This window comes from Bactrocera dorsalis, chromosome 3 (genome assembly GCF_023373825.1).
Source record: "Bactrocera dorsalis isolate Fly_Bdor chromosome 3, ASM2337382v1, whole genome shotgun sequence".
NCBI classification, from domain to species: domain Eukaryota; kingdom Metazoa; phylum Arthropoda; class Insecta; order Diptera; family Tephritidae; genus Bactrocera; species Bactrocera dorsalis.
The window spans coordinates 87949768-87967437 of NC_064305.1; the positions used below are offsets into that span (position 1 = coordinate 87949768).

The following is a 17670-nucleotide window of genomic DNA, read 5'->3' on the forward strand; positions in this document are numbered from 1 at the left end:
TTTTTTGCGCTCATTTATGCCGCGTCATTCCCTAGACTCCGAAGTCTCGTAACAAACAATTATGCGACACAACGACTTTTAAGCACTATTTCTTTAATTTTTTTCTATGTTATCGGCAATAACAGAGGTGGATGAACCACTGTATGAGGCAAATCTTCGCTGACGTCACGACCTTCATAGAATGTTTTTCAAGCAAACCGTTGTTAAATTTTTTTTATGGTAAAAATCCCAGATAAACTTCTCTTCATCAACAAACAGCTGCAAAACACACATTAATTGACATATGGAGATCAAACTTCATATGAATATATAAAAGTTTAGGAAAAAAATATTGATTTGGTTTGCGCACGCCTTTTAAATAAACCATTCCAGATCAACTTTTGTTCTGCATAAAAGCCATTGGATTACCCGAAATTTCCATATTAATTTTTTAGCTAAAATTTTTTTCCAAATATCTCGGAGCCCTCAATCAATTTTTGAAGAACTTTTCGCTTACTAGTTTTCGTTGTCCCAAAAATTAAGTGATTACAAAAAAATTACAATCTTGCTTTAATTTTAGAATACCTCGCCAAAACTATAAATTTTCCAGGAATATAAATAATACACAAATTATTTTTCGGTCATTGTACGCTTCAGTTTGGGTCGGCAGACCGTTTATATTTAAAATAAATTTTCTTTTCATTTAACAATTACTTATTGAATACATAGTTTATTTATTTTGATTAACAATAACATAATATAAGGCGGTTGATGATTAACTTAGTAGTTTTTCTAATTTTTACTCATATTTTTCTTTTTAGCTTTGTTTGTTTGTTATTGTTAGTTATATCGCCTAACTTAATAAATATAGCACTAATGGTCATTAATATAATTAAAAAAATGTATTTTTAATTAAAAAGAAAGTACACAATTAGGTCACTACTACATTTTTACTGTAAATACTACTAATAACACAATGCAATTTTATATAATATATTTTATTTTTTCACCCAAATTTTCCTTGTTAAAAATTTTGGAAACATCAATTGTCATGAACCGATAGAAAGGTGCACACATTTCCTTCCGGTTAACGGCTATTAGACTACATCACATTCAGAATATTATAAATCTCATCTACATAATTTCTTTGACTTGCTAGCTGCTTACAGAACTATATATATTCGTACATTCTAAACGCGCACCTTCTTTCTGCTTCGTTTCTCAAACTTTACTTCACACTGGTCAAGATATTTGCCGCAATGTTGCGCTACTAAATTTAAAATTAAGGCACTTAAACTAGTATTTGGTTGTATTTGTATACACAACATAGCATGTATGTATGTATGTGCATATGTATGTAAATCATACGATGAGTGACATCTTTCTACATATTGAAAGACAAGGGTTTGATGTTCGCTACTGAGGACATGCGACGCACACGTCCCATCATTTTGCGTTCAATATCTTCCAGCGTTTTGCCTTGTGTCTCAGGCACATAGAATATCACGAAAAATAGACCCACCACACAAATGGAACCGAAAAGCCAGAAAGCACCATGTGCGCCCATTGTATCTGCAAAGATTTAGGTTACAAGTTAATGGTTTGTTGGGGGTTATGTGGGATTTCATTAGAAACTTACCAATCATGTCGCGGAAGGTTTTGGTCACAATGAATGTGCATGTCCAGTTGAAGGCGGTGGCCACCGATGCAGCAGAGCCACGAATTTTCGCCGGCAAAATCTCGCCCATCATCAACCACGGTATGGGTCCGAAACCGAGTGAGAAGCCAACCACGTAAATCACGAAACTGGCAAGTGGTAACCAACCAACCTCGGCGATGTTCATGCCAGATGCTTTGCAATAGAAGAAGCCACCAAGTGTAAAGAGCGAAATAATCATAGCCACATCGGAGATGTAGAGCAAAATCTGCGGAAGCAATGGGGGAATAACAAACCGTTAGAAAATTATTGTCTTCTAATATAATGTAGGCATTTCCTTTTACCTTACGTCCGAGCCGATCTATGAGTACGGTTGCCATAAATGTTGCAATAAAGTTCACTATACCCACAATAATGGTGCACAAATTACCATCAATGGTGGAGCCAGCTTCTTGGAATATCATAACTGTGTAAAAGATGACAGCATTTATACCGCTAAGCTGTTGGAAGAACATCAAACCCAACGAAATGGATAGAGGTTTCAAGTTGTTGCGTCTTAACAACTCTACTAATTGATTGCCTGATGAGTGTCTGTCGGCATGTGCCTGTGTACGCAAAAGTCCCTTTAATTCTGGCTCAACGTCAGCTTGTTTACCGCGTAGCCATTGCAAGGCACGCCGTGCACGATCTTCACGTCCACGTGAGATATACCAACGCGGTGTCTCTGGTATGAGGAACATAAGAATCAAAAATGGTACAGGTAACGCACCACCAAGGAAAGCTAATTGGGACCAATCAAAATATGAGCCGGCGACAAAGCAAAGTAAGATGCCAATGTTGCCGAAAGCCGTTGGTAGTAGACCCAATGAGCCACGTACTTCCGGTTGTACTGTCTCGCCTAAATACACGGGCAAGGAGAGCGAAGCAATGCCCACACAGAAACCAGCAAGCGTACGTCCAGCTAGCACCATGGCAATATTAACAGCACAAGCGATGAGCAGCCAAGAGATAATGAAGGGCACGGCGGTAGCGAGAATTGTATTACGACGTCCCATATACTCAATAAATGGTCCGCCAGCAATACCGCCAGCCAAACCCGCCAGGGGCATTAGACCGCCAACCCAAGAGGCCTGCAGCGAAAATTTAAAATTTGTATAGTAAAAAAAATTTTAAATATCAGTTAGGAAATATCACGCTGCTGTTTTGTTGTTGAACTTACCGCTTGTGGTGTTACTTCGAAGTCCGTATAATTTCTGTCAGTCATTGATACCAACGCTGGAGAGGTGTAGGCGGAAGAGAAACCAACAACCAATGAACCCATTGATACGCTCAGTGCAGCAAGCACCTGCAATCAATAAAAAATAGTTGATTTGAAAATTATTTACTTAAACTCAGAATATATTTAATAGTTTTTTTGATCTAGCTTATAACTGCACCTGATGACCGATTCCACTTGGTTTAGGCTCATCTTCGGGTATTGTAAACGACATAAAAGTGTCGGCACGTGCGAGCAACTTCATTTTGTGTGATTTTGGGAATACTTTTTAGACCGTTACTATTTCGAAATGGCTGAGTTTCGCACATAAATTTCTCGAAAGGTTCACAAATTAAATTGAAATACTTCTTTTCGTATGCAATTATGAAATGATCCTATAGTAGGAACAACACAATTATAATAGAAAGGATCTACCACACGCGGACTTGGTTTGCTACTACGCCGCACAAGTTTCCTAACGCATTCCTCGAAAGCTAATCTCGAACTGATTGCAATGGTGTAATTTTCGAAGATATTTTCAACATTGCCCGCCGTTGCTTTTGCAAGCTATAGCCGCTAATAATTTAGATTGGTTGTTGCTGTTGCAGTCGCTGTCGGTATTACCGCTTCTTGAGATTACTAACCGGCGCAAATGGCAGACTTTTAAACACACATTGTAGTTAAAACGCCAACACAAGTGATTTCTACATGTTTTTTTTTTTAAATATTTTATGCTTTGTTTTTATTAAATTTCTGTCCTACACGTCAGTGTGTCAGGTGACATTTGACTTTGTGTTAAATATTAAAAGTTTTAAGGGCGTTTAGACGCTTTCCATATTTTTAAATGCTCATTGTAGAATTAATTTTCAAATGGAAACTTTAAAGTTTACAAATTTTGATGACCAGATGTTTTTGGTTTTATGAATTGCTAATTGAATTCGATGCAAAAAAACTGTGCGCATGTGTATTTCAATTACACTAGAATTGGTGGAACAAAAACAACTTTCACAAATAAATTTAAAATTAATTAATTAACTTTTAAATATGTAACGCAATATGAACCGTATCCATTACAAACAATACTGTTTTTCAAACTTTTAATTTTTATACCCTGAACAGGGGTAATTTTGCACATGCTTTTTCCTTTCAAGGTCTTGTATGGAAAACTTTTTTATGTGACATAATATCTTTCAGGAAGTTTGGCATAGATTATTGTTCAAGGCAATGCTACAATCTCGGAACAAATTGTTCAGGTCGGACCGTTATAGCATAAAGCTGCTTCACAAACTTTCGTGAAACCAAATTCTTTTATGGAAGCTTTTTTTATTTGTGGAAAGTATTCTGGTTTCGTTGCAACCGAAACTAAAGTTTTTTTGTTTATTAAAATTTTTATAGAAAATCGATAATCAATCGATATACGTACATAACTCCTAGCTAGAGCTGGCAAATACTGTTGTTAATAATATTAAAGTGTGAAAATCTATTTTAATAATAATGAAACAGGCTTATAAGGCATTGTTAATCAAAAATCAAATTTTACAATTATTGGTCTGCAATCGTAGAGACGATGTAAGGTATTTTAAATCAGTTTATAAACGTGGAACCTTTGTTTGCATTAACCAAGTTGAGTTGGTATAAAATGCAGATAAGAAAGGGGTTAATAATACATAAACTAATGACATATTTTTGTCTATAAGACAAAAAATTAAATATTATACATTATTCAAATTTTATTTAAAATTATTAATATCTAATTCTTGATTATAGCAAAATAAAAATAATTCAGTTTTATTTTTTAATTAAGAAAAAATATTTCTTTCGCTTACGTAAGCCCTATTTCAAGAGTAAATTAAAAAAAAGGTATATATACGCCGAGCTTGACTTCGTAAATACCGCATATTGTCATGCAATTTTCAACGGAAATCGCTTTAGTTCAAAGTTTATTAAACATACAAAATAAAAATATTAAATAAATATATGTTTTAGAATACACATTAGCTTTGCTGTTTGCAACCTAACTACATTTGCGACATAATGTGACCTTTTGCTAATATTTGTAAAGAAAAAATGCTCAGATTTTCCGCTAGAAAGCTTACCTAATGTCATTACCTATTAGTGTTTGTATTAAAATATAAACAATAAACAAATTTGGCGATAGCTTTGCAATTAAAAAACTGATAACGAGCCTATAACTAGAGTAATGTAAATTGTCATGTAAATAACAGCTTCCTTTTACGTTCGTCGGACCGTTCGTCCCGTTCGTTAGAATCTAATGATGCGCATCTTATCACGCTGTTTTCGAATGTGCATGTGCGTCTCAATATATTCTGATAACAGCTAGAAACTAAGAGTGCAAAGGCGATGGCGGCTGGACAGCAACATCGTCGTGTGACCGGCTGCTGCGGGGGTGACTAACAACGGCAATGGCAAAAACAATTCCAGCAGCAATTAAAAAATGTATTGTATTTTACAAAATCCGCTGATTATTCGTATTTGGTTCGAGGCGGTTATTGTTTTCGATTTCGATTTTTTTTTTTACTTTCTTTGCTATTTTGTAAACACCAACGTTTTCGAGTGACCGAATGCTGCTTTTGAAGGATTTTTTCACATATATTACAAATGCTGTTATTTCTTAATTAGTGTTAGGTATATCACACAACGTTTGTTTTGAACCGCTGATAAGCTCGTTTTGCATGCAACTGAAATGCTTTCTTGGAGAATGCAGACAATGCCAACACCGTGTAGTAACCATATTTCAAAGTCGACTTTTCTTTCAATTTGCTCAATATGGTTTTAAACAATTGTATTGACGTCTGCACCTCTACATATGTATCTGTATATACATATATGCATATGTGCACATGTGTATGTACATATGTCTGTCGCTCTGAGTCAAGGCAGCAATGCCTAGCGATCCATCAAAAGTTGATTGACTGTAATGGTGGCCATGTGCGAGCGCTGACGACACGTGTCCTGCGGTTGCCTTGACTTTAGTGGACTCCAGTCCATTGAGTGGCTCTGCTTTGAGGCATCCTACGCACTTTATGAAATTGAGTTTATTACTTAGTGCGTTATTTTTACAATAAATTTATGTTGTGCGGAAACTTGTTTCTAAGAAAATTTATTGTGTGCACTCTTAAAGGCCTCGCTACCTACGTTAGACTTATTTAAATAATTTTGCATTTTGGTTTTTTATTCTATCTAAATGCTTAGCTTGTGGTTCAAGCCTTTTGCAGATCTAATAATGTAAGTCGCTTATTAAAGTTTGTGTTCAAAGCTCAGCTAGAGTACAGTATGGCAAAACTACAATTATTAGTCATTTGCAAATATATGTATAATGCTATATGATATTGTAAATATGTATGTATGTATACAAAACTATTTTACTGGTAAGTTCTAAACATATGTTTAGAGATTAATTTTTAGCAAAACAACACTTGATCTTAAGGTTGTATTTTTTATACTATTTTTAATTTTTCATAATTTTCATTTATGTTTCTCTTTTCTATTAATTTTTTATAACGTTTAGTTAATCGATTTTTTTTGTATTAATTTTTCCTAATTTCGAAGTAATACTTTTTTTATATATTTTTTTTTAATTTTAAATGTGCGATTTTTTCAATATTACTGTTGTTAAATATTTTAAATTTTTTTCTTGATAAATTTTTTATTTATATAATTTCATTATTTTTATTTATTTTGCTCATTTTTTTATAAATTTTTAATTTTTAATAATTTTTATTAAATCGTTTTTTTTAATTAATTTTTTTTTAATTTTAACTTTTTATCTTTTTCAATTTTGCTTTTGTTTAATATCATTGAATTATTTTTACTAATTTTTTATCCTAATCTATATTATTTTATTATTATTATTATTTTTTATTGCTTTTTTAAATACTAATATTCAATATCAAACTGGCAACTGACTGGACTTTTTCAACATTAGTTAAGCAAATCTTAACATAAAATGTATTTTTGATTCTTTATTTATAACGGGTGATTTTTTTGAGGTTAGGATTTTCATGCATTAGTATTTGACAGATCACGTGGGATTTCAGACATGGTGTCAAAGAGAAAGATGCTCAGTATGCTTTGACATTTCATCATGAATAGACTTACTAACGAGCAACGCTTGCAAATCATTGAATTTTATTACCAAAATCAGTGTTCGGTTCGAAATGTGTTTATCGACAAATTTTGTTCAGCGATGAGGCTCATTTCTGGTTGAATGGCTACGTAAATAAGCAAAATTGCCGCATTTGGGGTGAAGAGCAACCAGAAGCCGTTCAAGAACTGCCCATGCATCCCGAAAAATGCACTGTTTGGTGTGGTTTGTACGCTGGTGGAATCATTGGGCCGTATTTTTTCAAAGATGCTGTTGGACGCAACGTTACGGTGAATGGCGATCGCTATCGTTCGATGCTAACAAACTTTTTGTTGCCAAAAATGGAAGAACTGAACTTGGTTGACATGTGGTTTCAACAAGATGGCGCTACATGCCACACAGCTCGCGATTCTATGGCCATTTTGAGGGAAAACTTCGGACAACAATTCATCTCAAGAAATGGACCCGTAAGTTGGCCACCAAGATCATGCGATTTAACGCCTTTAGACTATTTTTTGTGGGGCTACGTCAAGTCTAAAGTCTACAGAAATAAGCCAGCAACTATTCCAGCTTTGGAAGACAACATTTCCGAAGAAATTCGGGCTATTCCGGCCGAAATGCTCGAAAAAGTTGCCCAAAATTGGACTTTCCGAATGGACCACCTAAGACGCAGCCGCGGTCAACATTTAAATGAAATTATCTTCAAAAAGTAAATGTCATGAACCAATCTAACGTTTCAAATAAAGAACCGATGAGATTTTGCAAATTTTATGCGTTTTTTTTTTAAAAAAAAGTTATCAAGCTCTTAAAAAATCACCCTTTAAATGTAGAAATTTCTGAACTTTAAAATTTTAATTTAATTTATTTGCATTTAAATTTGCATATTTTATTTTTTTTGTTAATATAAAAGAGGCTTAACGGATATTTAATTTTTCTTGCAACATTTCAATTTACCACTTTAAATAATTGATAATTTATTTTTACATGTTTACGAATTATTTTCGTACCTAACCTCACTTTGAACAAATTGATCAAAAAAAAAGAAAGAAATTTACGATTAAATCCTACTTTCTGCTTTGTATTTATTTACCTGCGACCAAATGTAAATTGCCTGGGTATTCTCGTTTATATCGAATTTCACATTCTGATCCATTTTTGCCACTTAGAAAAATCGCAAATACAATTATCCTGCTGTGTAGTGTGTCAATAACTTGATTTTACTTCGTTCAATAATTGATTTATTAGCTTGACTGGCGTTTTAGACGCAACCGCGTTCATCTCCTGTGTTACACTCACTATACGCTGTTTCCTAGACTAGCCCCGTTCAGGCAAGTTGAATGTTTATCAGTACATTTGTAAATTGATTATGGCTTGAAAATGTTCTTCGTTATTCAATTTAATTGTATACACACTTTGAGGTCATTTAATCTCTCGAAGACAAGTCGCAAAATTCGATTATCAATTCTATACCTATATGCATATATGTACATATTTAAATGTTTTCTATTATATATGTTTATATATAATATGTATATATAATGTATGTATGTTTATGCAAATCTTTTAATAAAACTAATTCAAAAGTATTCACTTTTGTTCGAGTTCGAATTAATGAAATTAGTCGTAAACATAATCTCATATACAAATATTTGAAATGAGCGCGAAATATGCCTGCTATGCGAAAGTAAAAACAAAATTCCATTATCACTTTATATAGTGCATACATACAATCATAAATAGATAAAGATTTGTTATGTGAAATTCAAGCTTGTAGGATTCCCTGGTTTGTTGCTAGCAAGCGATTTTTTTTAATTCAAATATTTTTCAAGAAAGGTTTAAAGTTGATTGTAATGCTTGTTTGAAATTTATTTTCATTCTTAAATAAAAAATGCCGTTATTAGTGCTAAGATTTTAATTCCTGTTCTTGGGCATTTATATGTATGTTTATGTAGGTGTAGAATATGCAGTTGTGTGAATATCTAAATTTACATTGCAGCCTTGGCCAGTTAATGCAGCGGTAGTTTTTCACTTTCAGCTAACATACATGCAAATGTACAGGGTGATGCCAGTAATGAAATTTTCAGGCTGTTCATTTATAAAAACTTCTGCTACTTTTTTTAACTGTAAGAATCACTTTTTTGATTCAGTAACTGAGAATCATTAGTCTTCACGATTTCTAAAACTTTGTCCTAACATTGTCATTCTAATTATATAATTAATAATTTATTTTAACATAGTTGTTGCAGTACAGCTTTAACAACAGCACGCAGCAGAAATAACCTTTAGTTCAATAGAAAAGGTTATTTACATACACAAATCTGTATTAAAAGGCTTGTGGCCCACCCTGTATACGCGTGTTTGTACTTTAATTAAAGACGTGTATATCTTAGCGTTATTTACTGCTGTTTTAATATCAATTTATATCGCTTTATTGTGTTCCACGCATTTTCCTCAATAGTCATACTATTTATAGACAACAATATGTTTTGCTTCGAATACAAATACATTTAAATATTTGCGTCACGGCATTGCCTCTTCTCCTTTTGTCCTCCTTTTTGTATGCTAGTGTGTGTGAGAAGACTTACATCTCCGCGCTACGCACTTTAATATTTGCTTAATCAGCCATTAAAGTATGTACGCCTTTTTTGGTAATCTTAGAATACGGTTTAGAAAGCTAAGCTACGAAAACCGTTACTATAAAAATTATATATGTATTTTGAGTAATTTTTATTTGTTCCAACTGTACTGTAAGTACTTGTGCGCAAGCCACAAGTAATAAGTCGTTATCAACGCCCGAAATGTAGGCAACATTTTCAAAACAGCAACAACGGCGCGTAAAAAAAGCGTAAAAAAATCCGTGAAATTATACAAAAACGAAAGAAAAAATCATTTTATGGCGACAAGCGACATTTCCTATAAAAAAAATTAGCGAACGCAAAAATATTTGGAATAATGAAACACCCGAATGTGCAGCTTAATTAGACATATTAGCAATATTATTGATTTCAACTAAAAAATATACGCTAACGTCCTCGTAAACCAATTTCATCCTACTAACACATATTTTTTAAGTAATATATGCACTTAAATATATACGAAAGTGGCTATGTGTGCAACACTCACCTGCGTCCAAATATAAATAGGATTCGTTGTGGGTCTGTACACTTCCAATTTGGGTTTACCATCCTCGGTAATCTGTCGGACGAAAGGTACAGCGTTGCGCAGGTTTTCATTTTTCTTTTTGCCCATTTCGTCCATTTCATACAGTCTATGGCTGCAATAATAGAACCGACATATTTATTAAGGGGACTCTCGACACCCTGTATATGTGTATGTATGTACATACCTTTTCCGCGAATCTGTACTTATGGAGCGTTGCTGCTGGAAATGTTGACGACTCGCTTCATAATCTTCATCGCTTTCACTTTCCAAATCCTTCAGGTCGATTATGACCGGTTTGGTAATATCTTTGGGGCGGTGTATTAAACGCGTATGCTCAACATCATCCGCATCCTCATCACTGTCTGTACTTGATCCCTGTAATACTTTTTCGAGTTTGAAACTGACACGCGGATCCAAACTTTGATGTTTGCGTCCTTGAAATTCCCGACGATTTTTGCGGAACTCTTCCTCAGAGGAGGAATCCTTTAGCATGTCCTCGAGAAAACGTGTGCCCTTGACATCGAGTGAGACATGCTTCTTAGCTTGAAATTGGCGACGATTATCGTTTGCCAATATGTTTTTGAGGTCCTGTAAGTGGAAATACATTTTCAATAAGTAAGAATTTCAACAAAAAATTTTCAAAACCAATTTACTTACCTTCAATATGCCTTTGTGGTCAACACTGACGGTTTTCTGTTGTTGATAGCCGCTGCGCCGACTCTCGAAATTGTCCTCGTCGCTACTGTCGACCGATCTGCGCTCGAAGGATACGCGCGAACCCTTCAACGACTGTTTGCTGCGCTGCAGCTCATCGTTGGCCAGCGAAACGGTGCTGCGCTGGTGATGATCACGGTGACTGTGCTGTGCTGTTGGTGGCGGCGGTAGTGCCACAAAATCCTGACTGCCAGTCGCTTTGGCCGACTGGCTAATTGGTAGCGGTAACTGTGGTGGTGGGTGTATGTCATCATCCTGTATGATGGGGCCGAACTGTAGCGGTGTGTCATCGACGCTGAAATTATTCTGTTGTGTCATTTGTCTTTGCTGTGGTGTAGGTCCACGTGGAAAGAGGAACGGGTCCTCTGGTAGAATTGTGTCCAAACTTGTAGCTGTGTTCGATTGCGAGAGTCCCTCTTCGACGCGTTGGTATGTGTCCTGTTGTGTGTGAGTGTGTGTGTAAATTGTTAGTGCATTTCATTCGAATAACTGTGATCTGAGCGCCAACTTACCGTTGAACGTGTGAGCTTGTCCTTGATTTTGCCCATTGCATTGCTGAGCGGTTGGTGGCCACTGCCACGATTATCACGTCCGCTCATTGTGGTGCTTCTTTTAGCTGTTTTGTTTTTACTGCTTTTCTTTTGGAAATTATTTCACCTTTAAATTTCACCACACTTTAACTTGTTAGTCTTCACTGTTTGCTGATTTATTTACGCTGCAAAGAGAAAGAGAATTGTGAGTATGAAAGAGCGTACGTAATATAAAGTTGTGCTCTTAATGCGCGCTCTTGACGGTAGCGGCGCTTGCAACGGCGGCGTTTGAGCGTCTACACTTCGCGCTGTTGCGATTTCGTGTGCGCTGCTGATTACAATTGTGGCTGGCAAGTAACGTTAATTTCGGTGGCGTTTGCACTTCAAATGTCATTTATATTTGTGCGTGTGTGAAAGTGCAAAAATTGCGCGCGCACCTGTCGCCGCACCAAGTTTGTACGCGTTTTGCCGAATTCTAAAATTTACTGTTCTCCTGACGCCTAATTTGCTCATATGCAAAAATAGTTTGTTTACAAAAAATATTTTCGAAATTTCCATTGCTAATTTATTTTGAAATGTGCAAAATTTTTTAAATTTGTTTTCACCATTTTTATTTCGTGATTTCAGCGAAAATTTAAACAAAAGCGTTTTGCAACCATATGTGTAATGGCACTGAACACTGCTCGTGTGTATACATTAATTGTTTTCGGTCTTTGATTTTCAAAAGTTCTTCTAATTATAACATTCACGGTCTCTGTGCATATTTTGTTTTTTTGCTCAAGCTCAGAAAGAGTGCGCTGTGGCCGCGCTGCCTGCCCCCCTCATTCCTTGCAAATTTGCGCGCCACCACCGAGACGTCGGGGTTCAACGTGAAGAATGGCAAATTTAGAAAAATAAGAAAATAGAAAAAAGTGGCGCATTATGTAAAAAACGCAGACGAGGGCATTATTTGTTCGACTATTGCATTTCTGCTACGTGATTTTATCTTAAGAGCTTTTACTGCACACATGGCGGTTGTACATTGCATTTGTAATTGTAAGGGCACACGTGTAACATTTTATATTTTTAATTATTATTTCATTAACAAGTAATGCACATGTCCATTATGGCGGTTTGACAATCTTGTAACAGATAATACTAATACTAATTGATCTTAAGATGCTTGCTCAGCATGACGTATCATATTCTAGCAGTGAAAGCACAGCAGTCCCAAAACGTTTTGTAATTTTAGGAATCGATACCGTTTTTATGCATTATACTTTTTGTTTTATGAGAATATTCTTATGTGAAATTCATAAATATATTTTGTTTATTTAAAAAAGTTGCCATAAATAAAGTTAAATTGAAATTTGCATGTTAATCTTCAAAACAGTTGCACAATACTAAACAAGCACGAGAATGGCAATCCAAATTTTAAGTTCAAGTGAATATAATGACACTTAAAATGCAAAATAACGTAACATCGCTCTTCATAAGCTTATAGGATCAGAAAAAAATTATATAAATAGAAACTACTCATAAAATCATCGAAATCAAATTTGAGCTTTGGCTATAACTTGGTTATATCAGGTAGCTGAAGCTTTACATTTTGTACATTTGTAATAATCATATCAAAATAAACGTAATCAATAACAAATTGGATTTGGAATTTTTTAAGGTTATGCTGTTTTGCATTTTAGGTGACGATATTTACATATACTTGCATATAAACTTAGCTGTGCGGACATAATTAACTTGGCGTAACGCATCGTAAAATCATAATTTTTTACACTTGCTTAAATAAATTGTTGTTATTTTAAATATAAAAATAAGTTTCCGCAATTACAATTCTTAACGCTATGTTTTCGGTTTGTTATAACTTTATGAGAATATATGAAAGCCCCAATCGTATTATCAGATGTCGAGAAAATGTTTTGTTATTTTTATTTAACTATTCAATAATTTATTTATAATTATATTGAAGTTATTTAATCAATAAAGTGACATTTAAATTTTAATTATTGAATTAATTACAGAGATGATTTTTAATGTTTAAAAAATTGTTTGGTTCACTGCGCCCGTTTTGAAGTGATGAAGTGATAGCTATTTCTACAATTGTGACTTACAAAATTGTTTCGTGGAACTACATATTTTTCAAATGAATCTTATTTACTTATATAATTTTTCATAGTTCTGTTTCGATTTCATTAAGCTCTTATCAAAATCAAATTCTTATATGGAAAACTTTTTTATTTAAAAATATATGTAACGTCACGAAATTTGGTATGGAAAATTGTCTAAGACAAAGCTATAATCTCCGAACAAATTGTTTAGATCGAACCACCATAGCTTATAGCTGCCATACAAACCGTACGATCAAATTCACGTTCTTGTAAGGAAAACTTTTTTTATTTGTAAAGTGTATTATATTTTGGATGGAACCAAAGTTAATGTTTCTTCTTGTTTTAATTGTTTGTCACTTTATTTACATACATAAATGTTTTTTATTTACTAACTTTTAATTGCCTTCTTCACTTTTGTCACATGCTAAACACAATGTTATTTAGTCTTGCTCCATTAAATTTTATTTGAATTTCTATTTTCTGCATTTTGATTTTCTATATTATATATTTCGGTTTAGTATATGAATGTGCCAATTTGCTATTATTCCCTATATATTTGGTTTATTCAATGAGTTCTTTGTGAATAGCTAGTCACAATACGCTGACTTTATACTGTATATATAGCTTTATAGTATATATAATATATGTATCTATTGGCGTTATTGTATATATTTATTTATATTTGAATATTTTTGCATCTATTTTTATACTTTTTTTCTTTTCTGTTGTGCTTTTACTTTCTCATCTTAAATTTTTGCAATATTTCTCCGTATATTAATGCATATGTATGTACATATGTACGCATGAAATTCTTAATGTATGCGCATTTATAATTATTAAATTTGCATATTAAAGTTTTACTTATACGTACGAGTTTTTCTGGTGTTTTCGCTTATGCAGAGTTTTTTTATTTGCATACACACATGTGTATATGCAAATTACTAGGTCTAGGCGTACATATTCATAATGAGATTTATTTAAATTTTTATATCGAATTCAGAAGGCAAGGTTTTTAGTGCATACTTCCATGTATGTACACACAAACACGAAATATATTTAAATTTGCAATTTTTACAATTTCTAAAGTGCTTCATTACTTTTTGCAGATGCAAAAGACAAACTAAAATTACTTTTCATGACAATTCTATGTAGAATACGAGTGATTTTTGACAAAAAAAAAATATTGTTTGTCACTCGTCAGGCAATATTTTTATTTTATTTAAAAACGTTAGAAAATTGTATTAATTCTACACACAAATTTATAAATTTATCAATATTATAAATATTAAATGTGTTTTTTTTTTTAATGAAATATTCTAATTTTATGAAAATATACTAGTTTTATTTAAAAAATTATGTTATTGTAATTTTTAATTTTATTATACTATTTTTTTTGCAATATTTTAATTAAATAATTTATTTTTATTGCAAACAGCAATTGAAAACTTTTATTTAATTTTTTTTTTTAATTGTTATATTATACTTTATCAATTATTGCCTGTATTTGTTCTCTTGTGTTTAAATATACAATTTAAACAATAAACCTTGCACACATTAGTTGAATAAAATTGTAATTATTTGCTCACTGATATTACTAGTGCTAAATTTACACTTTTCCATAATAATTTTAATATTTTTTTTATAATACAACTTTATTGTTTTATTCACATGCAATCGTTATTTAAATATTCTCTAATAATTAACATAAACGAATTTTATTTTTCATGCTATTTAAATCCTTTCTAATTTCAATTACATAACATCTAAATGTTTTCCTCTTTTCTAACATTACAGACCATTTGTTTATTTATTATAGCGAATTACTGTTTATACATATGTTTTTTCATGAGTGTTGTTTTTTTTTTATTCGACCTTCACCAGCATTTCGCGTCACTAATTGCTGTGCGCTGTGTTCACACCAAAATTTTATAATACTTCCTGCAGCTTGCTGAGTACAAAAAGCTGTTTTCGATCTGTGAAAAATTTGCCACATAGCTGATGCTAAATTTATGTAAATAAACACAAAAACAACACCAAATAATTTCTGAGCTTTGCAACATTTAAGTAAAAAATCCACTACCACTCGTTCGGTCAGTTAATTAGTTCGTTTCTATTTACACAACTATTGAAAAGGGCAAACGAATCGAGACGTAACAAAACGCTTTTTTAATGAGACAGACTGCATTTATTAGAAAATTATTTTATAACCATTTTTTGCACTTTATCATAGTTCCCTTGACTCGCCAGACATTTGAACGCCACTTTAACCTGTGTTTTAGTTCAAGCACACCGAATGCCGCCAAATTTAACTTTGCCAACCAACAACTAAAGTAACTACGTTGCCACACACATATTCATACAGATATATTTTACGACAAGAAAAAAGTAGACTGAGTAGAATATGTTTATTTATGTAAATTTCAGCAATTGACGTTCGCAAAAGCCACACACTACTACCGACTGCTACTATTAAGTCAAGTCTCGCGATATTCACTTGGCATTTTTACCTTTTCGAATTTGAAATTGAAATATATCCACGCTATAACTAAAGCACGCGATCAGTATGCGCCGCGTTTATATAGTCGCTGCTCGAACGCTTCGTGCGCTCACTTTACGCCGACGATATTCTGATATCCAATTGAGTAGCATTCATTCTCTTGCTCTTTCGGTGCAATTGGTGGAGTGGCGCGGCGAGGCGCGCTTATGTTCGCGCGACTATTCCAATTTTCGTTTGCGCAGCAAACTTGCTGAGCACCTTACTAACATACATACAAACATACAAATATTACACACGCGAGAGAAAAAGAGTTGCTGAACTCGCGGAGGTAAAGTCAGGCGGCAAGGCAAATGGCATATACTATTTATGGTTGGTGGTTCACTCAGGCGTTTTGGATAGAAAATTAGTTTGTTGATTTTTGAATGAAATGCACGCGATCATTGATCTTGATATGATTACATACATATGTACATGTGTGTCGCAGAAGACACAGCAATATTGGCCACCGGTAGAATGATTCTGCCGCGCGGGCGGTTGGAGTGGAGAGTAGGAGCGCGTGCAAGAATGATTACGAGCGCTACTGTAATTGTAATAAGTGTGTCACATTTGTTAAAGCTTCAAAAATCGTATGCGCTCAGTTGGCATTGAAAATTGATTGCGGTGAGCACCTCTGTAGCTATGCGCAGAATTCACCCTTCCTACTTAGATACGTACTTACCGACAATTTACGAGTTACTTGACCCTTGGTTTGTAAAACACTCATAAAAAAAATAATTTTCAATTTGAGATTTACTAAAGTTTTTACTTAAGTACAATAGTTACATACAAACATGACACACATACTCACCTATACTGATGTATATTTAACGCCTTAAATATATGCTTACTATAATAATCTTAAGTTAAGGCTATTTTTATACGCGGTTAATTCAATCATCTTCAATTTGACGCCGGATACTCGTCGACCTACAACTTGACAGTGCTTACCCGTTTTAGATTATATTTATGTATACTCTGTGTGTATGTGTATTGTGTGTACATTTAATCGCACAGACAATCTGTCACATATATTTATTTAAATTAAATTATTTGGCGAACAAATTTGTAATTTTCAAAACGCTTGCCGGTTGCGGCTGCAAAAATCATAAATTGAAAGTGAAAATTGCAAGCTTTAAGATTTTAATTTTAATATTTTAAAGGTTTTTCGTTAAAAGATACAATTTTGAATTCTTTTTATGTAAGAAAAAAATTGCTTAACATAAAATTATAAATTTTTTTAAATTATTTTGTTTTTATACATAAGTTATTTTAAATGTTTTTATTGTTTTTTAATTTTTTATTTTTTTTCAATGTTTTATTTTAATTTTGCAAGTTTAAGATTTTCATTTTAATACTTTAAAGGTTTTTTTTTGTAAAAAAATGAGTTTTTGAATTATTTTTGTGTAAGAAAAAAATTATTTCACATAAACTTATTTTTTTAATTATTTGTTTACATAACTTTTTTCTAATTCTTTATTGTTTTTTTTAATTTTTTATTTTAATAATTGAGGTTTTTGTTTTTTTTTTTAGACTCCCAAAACGTCCCGAGAAGATGTGTGAAAGTATTATTAAAAAGCTTTCAATATTTTTATAATACAAATATAATTTTTTTTTTAATTTTTGAGTTATT

General features: G+C 33.0%; 2 protein-coding genes across 3 annotated transcripts in view; one reads left to right on the forward strand and one right to left on the reverse strand.

The window, feature by feature from the left end:
* LOC105229485 (RING-box protein 2) overlaps positions 1-17670 on the forward strand; it is a 43062-nt gene that overhangs the window by 1228 nt on the left and 24164 nt on the right. The gene's annotated exons all lie outside the window — the stretch shown is intronic.
* On the reverse strand, positions 610-16150 carry LOC105229407 (facilitated trehalose transporter Tret1). Of its 2 annotated transcripts, XM_049451864.1 has the most exons (9): positions 16012-16150; positions 11385-11587; positions 10816-11310; positions 10343-10746; positions 10120-10270; positions 2856-2981; positions 1981-2766; positions 1619-1904; positions 610-1551 (listed from the first exon to the last, which is right to left on the reverse strand). In XM_049451864.1, exons 2-9 carry the CDS (start codon positions 11469-11471, stop codon positions 1364-1366), a joined length of 2523 nt encoding a protein of 840 aa, XP_049307821.1. In that variant the 5' UTR covers positions 11472-11587; positions 16012-16150; the 3' UTR covers positions 610-1363. The 2 variants fall into 2 exon arrangements, with proteins under 2 accessions (XP_049307821.1, XP_049307822.1); XM_049451865.1 differs by lacking the exons at positions 10120-10270; positions 10343-10746; positions 10816-11310; positions 11385-11587; positions 16012-16150 and adding an exon at positions 3073-3608.

Bases quoted from the DNA above. Each gene is read 5' to 3' on its own strand.
- LOC105229407 (XM_049451864.1), bottom strand. From the start codon at position 11,471: ATGAGCGGACGTGATAATCGTGGCAGTGGCCACCAACCGCTCAGCAAT. The intron at 10,271-10,342 runs GTATGTACATAC...CTATTATTGCAG, and splicing joins AGTACAGATTCGCGGAAAAG to CCATAGACTGTATGAAATGG. The intron at 2,767-2,855 runs GTAAGTTCAACA...TTTTCGCTGCAG, and splicing joins TCGAAGTAACACCACAAGCG to GCCTCTTGGGTTGGCGGTCT.